This window comes from Camelus ferus, chromosome 13, assembly GCF_009834535.1.
Source record: "Camelus ferus isolate YT-003-E chromosome 13, BCGSAC_Cfer_1.0, whole genome shotgun sequence".
Lineage (NCBI taxonomy): Eukaryota > Metazoa > Chordata > Mammalia > Artiodactyla > Camelidae > Camelus > Camelus ferus.
Window position 1 is genome coordinate 17,123,867 of NC_045708.1, and position 13,516 is coordinate 17,137,382.

Consider the following 13,516-nt stretch of genomic DNA (forward strand, 5'->3'; position numbering starts at 1 on the left):
AAAGCAATCTGTTGGGGCACATTAAGGGTCATGTAAATATCCTGTTCCTGCTGATCTTGTAGTGTTTATTTCTGATCAGCAGGAAGAGGTGCCCAGTCCCCTTTCACCTTCTTTATCTCTGCCATCCTCCCCCGTGGAACTGGGCTGCGGCCTCTCTTACCACACTATATCAGGACCATGTGGGGCTTGGACATGCTTACCTGACTTGGAAGCCCCGCTGGCTGAATCCAGGGACTCTAGTCCCTGCCTTGGCAGAGTGGCTCCAACAGTGGAAGGGTTTGGGCAGGTACAAGGGAAGAAAGGACTCCTTTTAGAGACTTACCTGAAAACCAGGTAATGAGGCAAACCAGATGAGAAAAGAAAATAAGTGTTGAGCTCAACCTTCAGGACCTTGGCCATGTCTGGGGTCAGCTCAGGAAAGGCTGTTGTCCTTCTGTTAGGGACTGTCTCCTGTGTGTCCACAGTGTCCACACAAAGATTGGCAGTCCTGGTCAAAATACAGACATCGCAATAGGAAGGATAGCTCTATTTGACATTAGCAACTGTTTTATATGGGAAACCAACCAACCAACTCACCACGCCTATGCCTCCAAGTATCACCAAGCCACCAACGAGCGAGGGAGGGAGGTGGACGGTGGGGCATGGGATGTGGCTGGTGAAACACGGAGCTGTGCTCTTCCCTTTTCCTGCCTGTGGATCTCCTCTGGCAGCTGAAACTCGGCACAGCTCAGAGCTGGGGACTTGTTTATTCTTTTGAAGCATGAAGGACACTTCTCAGCTTTGAAAAAATACAGTTGCCTGCTTGAATTTCAAATAGTTTAACGCCCCCTCTTCTACCTAGCTGTGATCTAAAGAACTGATTGTTCGGGCTTCAGAGTACCAAATAAATGAACTGTGAATGCCCAAGGATGGAGAAGAAATGTTCTATTCAAATCAAACTTTATGGCTGGAAAGGATTGTCAGCTTTTGGTCTGATGTCTGAGGGAAGCAGCCGGGAGGTGGATGGCCCACCCCTGGCATTCTCCTGGGGCAACAGCTGGCTGTCCCTGCACCTTTAGGGAGTAGGAAACAGGCATTTCCTCTGAGTCAGGGCCACCAGCTCTGATGGTGAGAGCTCATTCTCTAGGTTGAAGTCATATCCATCGTCTTAGGTCAAGGGGCAAAGGGCAGAGCAGGCATCTAGGGGAAGACTGCTGAACACAGGGCACGGCCCACAGGGTGACGGGAGAGGGCAGTGACATACAGTGCACTGTCTGGAATCAGAATAGACTTGGGTTCAAATCCCAGCTCTGCCTCTTACTTATCGGCTATTTGAGTTGGGCAAGTGATTGAATTTCTCTAAGCCTCAGTTTCCTTCTCTGCAAAATGGCATGCAATAATACTTGACTTGGATGTAGGTATTGACTAAGACTGCATGCAGTGTGTTCAGTCAGGCACATAATAAGTGCTCAATGCACTTCTAATAATAGTGATGATGGTGGTCATTATTATTATTATTTCTGAGCCTCTAGGCTGTTAAATCAGGCTTGGCTAGGAAGTTGGAGCTGGAGTGGAGCTAGGAGTGGGGATGTGGGCCAAGGGAGTGGTGAGTGGCACTGAACTGGGGCCACCATGCACAGAATGCCATCATCCTGGTGGCTAACTCCACTAGTTCCTACCCCTATCAGCAGCTCCATTCTCAGCAACCTTCAACATCATTTTAAGTGACTGTGTATTATTCCATTATACAGATGAACTATGTTTTATTTGAATAATTTTTAACAGATGCAGAATATTCCAGTGATTGGGTGGATCATATTTTATAGGGAAGCAAAGTGCTGTATTAGAATTAGAACTGGCTTTGAAGATAGAGACCTTCGATTGTTTAGTCAACATTTTTTGAGCATCAACTTTGGGCCAGGCCCTGTGCTCTGTGCTGGTCATATAAAGGTAAAGAAGATAGACATGGACCTGCCCTCACAATGCTTATGATCTAGAGAGGGTGGCAAGCATACAACTGGACCTAAGTTTAAACCCTGGCTGTGTGACCTTAAGTCACGTATCTTCCCTGAGCCTTAGTTCCCTTCAATATGGAAGCTCAATGTACAATGTTACAAGCACAGTATTTGGCCAATGAACATTAGTTCTTTCTTTTAATGATTAGTGGTTTTATATACATATATAAGCATATATTATAAAATATATTTTCTGTATATTAATATAATATTATTATTATTAATATATAAAATTCTCTTGCCTTTATAGGTAGTATAGCATGGATATCATCTTTTTCTTTTGGGGATAGGTTATTTATCATCATGGGATGATTTTTGTTATTCAGCTTAAAAAAGTTTTTCTAAGCCCTCTGCTACTCTTCAGTGTGCATTAGGCAAAGAAGTGAACAAGAGCCACTGAATTGGCAGGAGGTCTCAGCAAACAAGTCACCAAACTGCCAGACCTTTTGTTTCTTATCTATTTAGTGTTCCTCAGCACACCTGGGAAATTTTTGCCTCAGTGCCTTTGCACTGGCTGTTCTCCCAGCCTAGAGGACTGTTTGTCCAGATACAGCCCTCACTGCCTTCAGATATTTACTTAAATGTCATCTTATCAAAGAGGTCATTCCTACTGCCTACCCACAACATCTCTCTCCATCCCTTCCTTCTGCTTTATTCTTCTTCATAACTCTTCTTACCTCCTGACATAGGCATATTGGCCTGGATATTGGTTAATTATCTGTCTTCCGAGATAGAATGTAATCTTGGTGAAAGCCAAGAAGTCTGTCCTGGGCCTGGAAGAGTGCCTGGCACACAGGAGGCCCTCAATAAACATTTATGGCATGAGTAAATAAAGAGACCGAATGAGACTACTCACAATACTCACATTATATGCTAGTGTCTGGACACAGTGAAAAGCTGTTCATGGAAGGAAGAATAGGAATAATTGGAAACATAACTGGGTACCTTACTTGGGTGGTAGGCCATTGAGGATCTGGGCTAGGTGTACGTGAGTGGGGACTGGGGTGGGGGAGGCATTCTTTCCCCTCGGCCAAGCTGCGGCAAGAAGCTAATTGCCACCACAGGGATCCATCCAATCCAATTAAGGCTCTGGCTCCAAGTCAACTCGGGTTCCCTTCCTGGCTGCAGCAGCTTCCAAGTGACAAAATGAAACCTGTAACTTTCCCAAGATGAGACAGTCTCCAAGCGAGCAGGGCAGAAGGGGGCTGAGGGTAGGGTTTCTGCTCCCAGGGGAGCAGATCTGCTTTTCACCCAAATGGTTTCACTACTCTGTGTGTGAGTGTGTGTGTGTGGTCGTGCACATGCACCAGGCACAGAGGCCGGTCACCGTCCTCAAGCAGCTGGATGCGGTGGGAAGGAGGCAGATGCAAAGCGAGGAGACATGGGTTCTTAGTTCTGCTCCCACCCAGCTGTATGATGGGGCAGAAAACCAAGAAGGTGGGGAGGGTGAGCCCTGCCCCCGGTCACATAGCTCCCTACTGCAGAACTGGACAGGTGACTGTCCACAAGTTTAGGCTTAATTGCACTCAGAATGCTCTTTCAACTGTTTTTTTCCCTCTTTTTAAGCCAAGTTTTGGATGGGTAATACATACACAAAGGAAAAAAATTTTTTACTTATGAAAAAGACAGTATCTAGTAAACAAATGTATACCTCTGTCCTCAGTGACCCAGTTTTCCTCTCTGGAGGTAAACACTTGTGTCCAATTTTTTGTGTATCCTTCCAGAGAAAAATGCATCTGTGACATATAGTTATGAAAAGATGATTACAGATATGTGCATGTGACATACAGGCATACAAAGATGATAGTCAAGGATCACACTACATTTTAAGTTAATATAGGAATACCTAATATCACGATGATTTTAAATCTCTCTATTCAAGATATGTTTCTCCATTTATCCAAGCATTTTCAAAGTTTTTTTGTGAATATGTATATTGTCTCACATACATGTTTCTCAAAAGCATTGATACTTTTTTCAAATGGGATTTCACATATTATTGAAATATTTTCCTATTTCCCAGATATTTTTATATTTCGGGATGCTTTTAATAAATGAGACATTTTCTTCGATTACAGTTTCAGCTGGTGGGGCTTTGAATATACAAAGGCACTGCTTTCTAAAAAAAAAAAATTAACTTTTTATCATCACTTTCATTAGATCGCTTATTGTTGGTAACTGTTTTCTGGTTATTTTTCTTGGGAACTAATGCTGAAAACAATCAGCCCAGGAGATCCTGTACTCATGCATGCTGAGTTAATAAACTTTTTTTGATGTGAATGATGACCTCTCACATCTGTGTAAACTTCCCCTTTTCTCTCTGACTCAACATAAGCCTCTGTTATAGACATTATTCCCATATTTGACAGAAGAAACTGAGGTTTGGTAAGGTGAAATGATTTGTCTAAGCTAGTGAGTGGCAGAGTTGGAATGTGAACTAAACCAAGGCCTGTTATGCAAAAGCTTTTAATCTTACAATGACGGTGAAACAAAGAGAAAAGGAGTTGGAGAGGGGTTTGTGCAGAAGCTGACAATTTTTGGATGCCTATACGGTGCCCAAAATTTACATACCATCTTTTTTTAATGCTCATAAGAACTCTTTGAGGCCGGCATTATGAACAGATGGCTGGCCAGAGCCTGGACAACAAGGACAAAGAGATCAGGGTTTGATTATTGGCTCTGCCACTTACCAGCTGTGTGACCCTAGGCAAACCGCTTGATTTCTCTGAACACCTCAGTCCTCAGACCCACTCATGGGAACTCTTCCTAGAGCCCAGAAAAGCTGAAATGTGTCTCCAGCTCCTGTGTTTGTTAAGTGACTTTGCTTCCTCCAGGGGAGCCCATAGCTACAGCGAGGCTGGAAAGCTGGTGCTTCTGTGGACACAGCTCGCAGGTTACACTTTAGCCAAAATTATGGCTAAGTCACACTTAGCAGGATTTTCTAGGACCTAATTCTTATCATGGGGCTAGATTAGATGCTCAAAGCTGCATTGGGATTTTTCATAACTGGGTGGACTGACATCAATAAAAATGAATTAAGCACCCATTATAGGCACACTGAAAGAAACAATGATACGAAACTTAGGAGATGAGAAGCTAAAAGGCAATGTTTGGAATTTGTTTTATTTATTCTTTCACTCAATCTTATCAAGATTATTATTATCTTATGTTCCAGGCACCGAGTTAGGCATAGAAGAGCACAAATAGTAACTACATTCATATCTGATTTATTGTACTTCACTTTATTGTGCTTTGCAGATATTGAATTTTTTACTGATTGAAGGTTTTTGGCAACCCTGTGTTGAGCAAGTCTGTTGGCACCATTTCCCCAACAGCATTATTTTTATTTAAAAAAAATATACCTCATATCCATAATGTGCCAAGTACTCTGCTAAGTACTTTACATGTATTATCTCATCTAATCATTACAATTACCCTGTGAAATTAGCATTATTATCATCATCTCTGTCTTATAGATGAAGAAACTGAGGCTTAGAGACTAACTTGCTGTATTGCTTATTGTCACTTAGCTAATAAAGAACCAGTATTTGAAACCCAGGTCTTGTGCACCAATAGCATTATTTTAAAATTAAGGTATGTACATTGTTTTTTCAGGCATAATGTTATTGCACACTTAATAGACTACAGTATAGTGGAAACATAACCTTCATATGCACTGGGAAAACAAAAAATTTGTGTGACTTGCTTTATTGAGGTATTTGCTTTATTTCGGTGGTATGGAAGTGAACCCACAATATCTCCAAGGTATGCCTGTAATGTTTATTGAGCACTTAATATATGCCAGGCAGTGCGCTAAATGCTTTACATTTATTTACCTGCCTAATCTCCATAACAACCCCATGAGGTAGGTATTGTAATTATCATCATTTTATAAGAGGAAATTGAGGTCTAGAGAGGATCACAGCTGGGAAATTAAACAATTTGCTCAAATAAAGAAGGATATGACAAGGTTCCTCAGGCTCCAAGAATCTCACGGTATACCAAGGAAGAAGACATTGTTATAAATAGCAATAACAGCTAACATTTATTAAATACTTCTTAAATGCTTTACGTGGATGATCTCATCTAATCCTTATAGTGACTTCATGAGTTAGGTTCTATTATAGTTGACTGTAGTAGTGAGGAAACTTGCTTGAGTTAACAAACTTGCCCAACTGGGATTCGAAATCAGGCAGTTGGCTAGGAAGCTCAGATTGGTAACCGCAAAACCACCTGACCTCTCTGATGGGTGAGGCAGACTCCAGGCCAACGAAGCATTGACACAAGGAAGCTCCTTTGAGTAGGGGGATATTTGAGTTGGGTCTGGAAGGATGGGTAGGAGCTTACCTTTTCCCACACCCACTTAGTGTACAGTGTAGTGGAGAGACAGTTGTGGATTTGAAGCTCAGCTCCGCCACCTTCCCAGTTAAATGACTTGTGTTTATCTCCTCCATTCCCAGTTTCCTTGTTAAAAGGGACATTGAAAACTATTCATCTGAAACACCACAAGAAGTAAATGTGATTGGATATAGAAACACCCAGCTAGGTGTCTGGCATGTAGCGTGGGAGCTCAATGGTTGAGATTATGGACAAATGGGTTCATGCCAACAGCTAGTCTTTGTAGAGCACCCACCACGTGCCAGGCACAATTCCAAGCATTTAACGTGGATTTACTTATCAATGATCCTATTACTTATTAACGATCATAACTATTTTTAGGTACTATTTTTAGGGCCATTTTACAGAGGAGAAAGGGTAACATAGTGAGGTTAAATAAGTTATTCTGAGCTAGTAAATGACAGCGGCAGAACTGGAACTCAGGGAGTCTGGCCCAGCGTCCACGTACAGAGAACTTCATTCTCCTGCCTAAGTTGCAGAAAGCAGGGCTGAGGCAGTCAGCCAGCAGCAGCACAGAATTACGAGTGAGAGGACAGAAGTGCATCATCAGGGGAGGCTTTCTGGAGGTGCCATTTTGTCCTTTGCAAAACTTGATTTCTTGTGAAGTGGCAATCATAAACAAACACAAAACACCTGACTTCTCAGACAGGGCGAGCAAGACCCTCCAAAGGGGATGTCATGGGTACAGGAAACCATAGCTTAAACACAGCGCATTCACCCATTCTGTGAGTTTTTACTGTGTACCATGAGCTGTTCTATGAGCTGGGAGCATTAGCCATAAACAAAATCAAGCAAAAATCTCTGTCCTCATGGAGTTTGCGTTCCAGTTTGGGGAGACAGACAATATGCAAATAAAGAAATAAAATAGATGTCAGAGGGTGGTAAGTGTAACAGAGTGAAAAAAAAAAGTGGATAGAATGGGCTCCAACTGCTTGCAATGTTGAGTAAGGAAGGTATTGGGGGAGAATTCTCGGAGAAGGTGGGATTTGAGTGAAAACCTGAAGGAGGCAAGGGAATGGGAACTGCAGGAATTCTAGGGGAAGAATATTCCACAGACAGAGACGAGCAAGTGCAAAGACCCTGAGGCAAGCGTGCATTTGGCACATTCAAGGAATAGCAAGGAGGCAGGTGTGGCTAGGGTGGAGAGCAAAGGGGAGAGAAGTAAGAGATGAGGTCAGAAGAGGGTGGGGGTGGAGGAGGAAGAACATATCTCCATCAGTCTTCAAGATTTGTGTGTGTGTGTTATGAAAACAAACACGAATATAGAATGCAAAATATGCAAGCATTTCAAAGCTGGAACATGAGACTTGGATGCCATAAGCTATGGACCCTTCCTCACATAAACATCCTGCTTTTCTCTCTCTCTCTCCCTCCCTAGACTGGCTCTGCCCAACCATGGGAGCCGCATGGGGGGTGGAAACTGGGAAACATAGATATGAGTAACTGTGATCAGGTTTCTAAGCACAGACTCTGGATCTGAGCCTTGGCGATCACCACCGCCTCAAGGCTCTGTGGACGAGAATGTCTCTGGTTTCCTCTCAGTTAAGATTTGAGTCAATAAGACCTAAAACACCCTGGTCTGCTCATCCTTCCAGGCATTGGTCATGTCTAAATTCTTGTGCTGTGAGGCCAGGATAGAACTGTCAACAGTCACTCACCACAGGTAATATTCACTGATTTAAACTGAATTTGTAAACCTCTGAAAACAAGACTGCCTTGAAATAGTCTTTTGCCTCAGGGCCAGTTTGGGGCCATCTTTGAGGTTCCATTTGATCATTTTAGACTTGGATCTGTTTTAAGTTGGATCACTATTTTGTTTCCTTTTCAGGCAGTGAAAGGCTGGAAGGGAACTTTGGTTCCATTTCCCAATTCTGTGAAAAACTAACACTAGGTTTAGTTCAGAGTCCAGCCAGACACTTCAGTTTGGTTTTGGTTCAAGTCCCTACCTGGGGGACAGCCTCTTGGAGTTTACTTCTCTTCACCAAACAAGCTGGTCTTGGGAAGAGCTGAATATGATGCCATCCTAGCCTCCAGGGGTGGAAGGCACAGCACAAGGCCCAATGCAATGATAAAAGCCATCACTGAGCAGGATGAGTGGTAAGGCTAGGACCAGTAACAGCCCCACCTCCAACTCGAAAATGAAACTGAGGCTTAAGGGTTTCAGGATCTTGGAGTTTCAGGACTTACTCTGACTCCAGAGCATGTGCTCCTAGCCTCTGGGGCATGCTTTTTTTTTTTTTTTTTTTTTTAAAAACAGAGTCCTTCCAAGAATATTTGAGCAACTTGCTATGGCTGGGAGAGGAAGAAGCTGCTGGTTTCACTGTATTTTCATGCATACATTCAATTTGTCCGAACATTCTGTAATGTGCTATGTACTGAGGATGTGGAGAGACGAATCCATGTCTGGCCCTCTCCGGACTCAGCATTCACCTTAACCTGGGAAGTGAGGAGGAGTAGCTGAGTCATGTACTACCAAAAGTCAGAAGAGGGAACAAGTAACTGTTGCCAGGGGGTGATATTTGCCCCAGGCATCCAACAGGGGCAAATCCAGACCACGTGCTTACCTACTGCTTCGCGCAAAGTATCCCAGCCTCTGTCCTCAGGGGCTTAAAACCCAGCACAGATTTTCAGTTTGAGGACCACGTACAGCAAAAATGTCCTGGTGCTTGTTAAAATGTGAATTTCTCCCTACCTGACAGGAGGAGAATCAGAGAATTGGGTAAAGCATGTCTGGGTGTAGCAGGTGGTTCTGAGGCACACTCAAGTTTACCAGATGAACGGGGAAAGAAATCACTCCAGGAAAGGGGAACCGCATGCACAACGGCTTGGGAATCCTTCTTAGCCCTCAGGCACTGGGGCTGCAGTTCAAGACTGCAGGCTCTTGGAGGAGAGGGATCCCGTCCGTGCTGTTTATCACTGGCTGCCTGGAGCACACTAGGCTTTCACAAATATTTGTTAATACGCTGGCTCCCAAGACAGAACTGCCGGGAAGAGTCAAAGGGAAAAACGAAGTCAGACGAGAGGGAAAAAAAGGTGTTTCTAAGGGGATGAAAACTTTCCGAAAAGGGAAAAGAGAGCTCCGTCTAACAAGAGGGAGATGGGGAGGCGACCGCTGCGGGAAAGGGCGATGAGTCCTCGGGGCTGCAGCTGGGGAGAGGGCAGGAGGCGCCTTCTTGCCTCCCCCGGCCGGCCTAAGGCTGAGGTCACCTGGCCTGGCGCCAGCGGCAGCTGGGAGGACGCGCCCGCGCTTCGGCGGGAGGCGGTGTCAGGCGCTGGCCCCCGGGGGAGTTTCCCTTCCTCCTGCCCCCACGGGAGGCGTGGCTGGGGGGTCCCGCCCATCGCCTGCTGGAGCCTGGGCTTCGTCGGGTCCCAACAAAGGCCACGCCCCGAGCCTAGGTCAAGCCACCTTAGCTGCCTCCGGGCGCCGGAGCGGTCCTTCCACCTCACCCGCCCGAGGCCACGCCCTTTCCTCTGGAGAGTCCGGAGACGCCGGGCCTTGGTCCCGCCCCAATACGAAGCCCCGCCCCTAGAGCCCCGCCCCGCGACTTGAAGCGGTTAGGGCTGCTGCCGCCTCAGAGTTGCGCGCGGGGCGTGGGGCGGTGCTGAGAAGCAGATTCTGAGGTGTCAGGCTGAGGCGAGTTAGTCTCCGGGACCGTCCTGGGAGGCGCAGCGAGGCGGGAGTCCGCAGCCAGAACAACCCCAGAGCAGGAGCAGCTGCTGCCGCTGCCGCCGTCCGCGGAGCCCCGCCGAGCTGGCCATGGCGCTGTCAATGCCGCTGAACGGGTTGAAGGAGGAGGACAAAGAGCCCATCATCGAGCTTTTCGTCAAGGTGAGCGCTCGCCGCCGTCGGGCCCTGCGGAGCCCCGGGCGCCCGTCGGGCCGCAGGGGGCGGCGTCCCTGGGCGCTCGTCAGCCCCGGCGCCCCCGCAGCGCCCCCGCGCGGCGCCCCGCACCCGGGAGGGAGGGAAGCGCAGCTCCCGCGCCCCCGGCCCATTGTCCTGGGCCCACCCGCGCCTTCCCGCCACCGAGGCCGGTCGAGGGGGTCGGGGTGGGACCAGGACCCCAGAAAGCCAGCAATGCGGGGCGAGGGCACCGCCTCCAGCCGCGCGGGCTCCGCGGACGCCATACGGTCGTCCCGCGTCTGGGTGGGACCGGCTGCCCACCCCGCCCAGGCCCCGGAGGCCACGAGCCGCCAGGACCAGGGCGGGGGTGAGTCCTGTCACCCGCCTCCCACCACCACCGCCCGGGCGCCCGAACCCCGACCCCACCGTACCCCACTCCTCCGCTCTCCGAGCCCACCCCCGGCCCGGGAGGCGAAGCCTCGAGCCAGTCTTCAGTTGATGAACAACTTCTTTGAACGGTCTCGGAAAGAGCATTTCACTCCCGGCTGTTAGGAAACTGTAACTTTAATGTTCGGTTCCATCAGATAAGTATTTATAAAAAGAGCAGAACTTCCAGGGCCTCCAGAAAAGACCGAGATTCCCACCTTGGATTTTCCTGTCTTAGATACCTTACCACCATCTGGTTTTCTTGTTTCTCAAGCGCGGAGTGTTTTGTATGATGCAACATTTTGGCTGCTCCCTTCGTGTTGCTGCCTGTGGGAAGAGTGTGTGTGCCCTTTGTTTTGAAAGAAAAACTGACGAGGGAAAAGAATTCCTAACTTGCGTGGCTTTAAAAGGGTTGATTTTCCTTTCTGGTCTCTTCAGTTTTTATATCTTGGAACTGCCATGTTTACTGACAAGTACTATCCCTAACCCTTATCTTTTTTATTTAAAAATTTTCATGTGAGCAAAGGAGAGAGTAGAAGTTATGAACACCTGGATCCAGCTGGCTTCCTCAAAACTTCCTTAAAATCCTTGAGATTTCCTTTCTTAGTCATTTACTTAAGCAGGCTTATTCAGAACTAGGCTCTGAATTGGAAAGAACAGAATTCCAGAACAATTTTGTTCTTTTTTTCCTGAGTTTTCAAAGAACAGAAGACATTGAAGGGTGTGTCTGAGACATGAAAATAAGAAATAAATGATCTGCAAGTGTTGGAAACAATGTTTTAGGCTTTTCTTTCAGTTATCAGTTTTAGAAACATTTTGGTTCAGGGAACTGAAACAGCAGACAGGTATAGAACCTCCAGAATATCTTCAATCTCAATTACTTCGAGTGACAGATAGAGGACTTTGAGATGCAGAGAATGTAGGAAGGAACCTGAAATAAGAGAAAGGAAGAGGCATGGAAGGTAGCATGAAGAAGGGAGAAGGGTGGGTCAGAGATCAGTTGTTCAAATAATTTCACTGGAGCCAGGAACAGGAAGGAATTTTCATAAATTCAAAAATAGTGTATCTACTAAAAACTTAAGAAATGTTACTTAATGGTGAAACTTTAGAAGTATCATTAAATTGAGTCAGATACGGATACCAGAGGAATGGTTTCTCTTCAGCATTGTACTGGAGGTCTAGCCAATACAATAAGATAAGAAAAAGAAATGAAGTGCATGAATTAGAGAGGAACAGATCAATGCTTAATGCCCTGCTATTAATTTAACTCTTCAGTTAGAAGGAGAGGGGTGTGGTTCATTGTTTCCCAAACTTGAGTCACTTGCATACCTCTTCTCTGTTTTCTATACATGTGTTGGATTGGTATCTTAATATATTTTTTAAATTTTAATTTCACTTTACTAGTTTTATTTATTGTTTAATTTTTTTTGTTTGTTTCTCAGGAGTGGGGGGAGGTGATTAGGTTTACTTATTTATTTTTTTAGTGGTGGTACTGGGGATTGAGCCCAGGACCTCACACATGCTAGGCACGCACTCTACCACTAAGCTATACCTTCCCCCCCTTGGATTGGTATTATTATTATTTACTAAATTCAACCCATTTAAAAAAAATAATAAACACATCACCCTAAGCAATAATAGCTGTGAAACTGTGGATGAGGTATGGTGACTATATTTCTTACGTGCATAACTATTAAAAAATGTTTGTGAACCACCTAAAGGCATCCTGTTTGCCACTAGTTGTAAGCCTTTGTCACTAGGCTTGGTGACAGAGAACCTGGTTCAAGTCACAGTTCTGTACTCACTGGCTCGTTTACCCTGGGCAAGTTCTTTTCTTTCTCTCAGACTTGTTTTCCTTCTTTGTGAAGTAAGAGATGAAATCTTTTCTGCTGCCCTGTGGTTCAGCATAGGCAAAACTTTATAGTGTTATAAATCAGGATGGCTGTTTCAAAGGGGAATAAGGGGGCCAAGTAAATTGTGGTAAAGAGTATTCCTTTTTGTTTGTTTTATGAGGGGGAGGTTGTTAGGTTTATTTGGACGAGGTACTGGAGATTGAACCCATGACCTCGTGCATGCTAAGCATGTGCTCTACCACTTGAGCTATACCCTCCCCCCAAGTAAAGAGTATTCTTGATTTCCAAAAACTATGTGTGGGAAATGCAAATGGGGAAAAATACCCTTGTAAATATAATTATTTTGAAAGCAGTGAAGGGGCAGAGGCTGTGGTTGTCCAGTGTGGTGTATTAAATACTGTTAATTATTCTGCCAAGAGGTAACTGAATTTGTAGCAGAAAACTATTACCTACACTTAAAGGACATGAATGTAAATGTGCTACCTGTTTAGGTAGCATGAAATATAAGAGAAATAGACTAGGACCTTCCCAACGAGTGTGACTGGACTCATAGCTCATAGCTGCTTTTCCTTCCTTGCGAGTATTGTTTTTAGAGTCATCTGCCCATGAGCCCAGAGACTCCTCATCACCTGTATAGTAGCAGTTCTCCATTTTTGTTTACCTCAACATCTACTGAATAGGGCACCCTCCCAATAGTAAAAGAGGCTTACAAAGGCAGTCACCGTCAAGAGTGAGGGTGCCCTATTCCCCCACCCTGAGGGGCCTGGTAGGTGGTATATATTTTGATACACCTGCCCAACTTGGGGACCACCATTAAATAGGGTAAAGTTCAAACCTTTTAACAAGGTTATAAGGTCTCTTATCTGCTGCCTGGGTTTCTAATCCAATTTGTCCACTTACTGATTGTGTGTCCCAAGACATATTACTTAAACCTTTCTGTGCCTCATCTGCATAGATGGGATTTTACTAGGCCAACCTCATGGGATTAAGTTAGTTAATACATG

General features: G+C 45.3%; 1 protein-coding gene across 1 annotated transcript in view; it reads left to right on the forward strand.

The window, feature by feature from the left end:
* The first annotated feature begins 9,815 nt into the window (after nt 1-9,815).
* Nucleotides 9,816-13,516, forward strand: part of CLIC4 (chloride intracellular channel 4) — a 65,434-nt gene continuing 61,733 nt past the window's right edge. Inside the window, exon 1 of the mRNA XM_032495514.1 lies at nt 9,816-10,221. Within this exon, the coding sequence (XP_032351405.1) occupies nt 10,150-10,221 (72 nt within the window). The 5' untranslated portion in view covers nt 9,816-10,149. The remainder of the gene's footprint in view (nt 10,222-13,516) is intronic.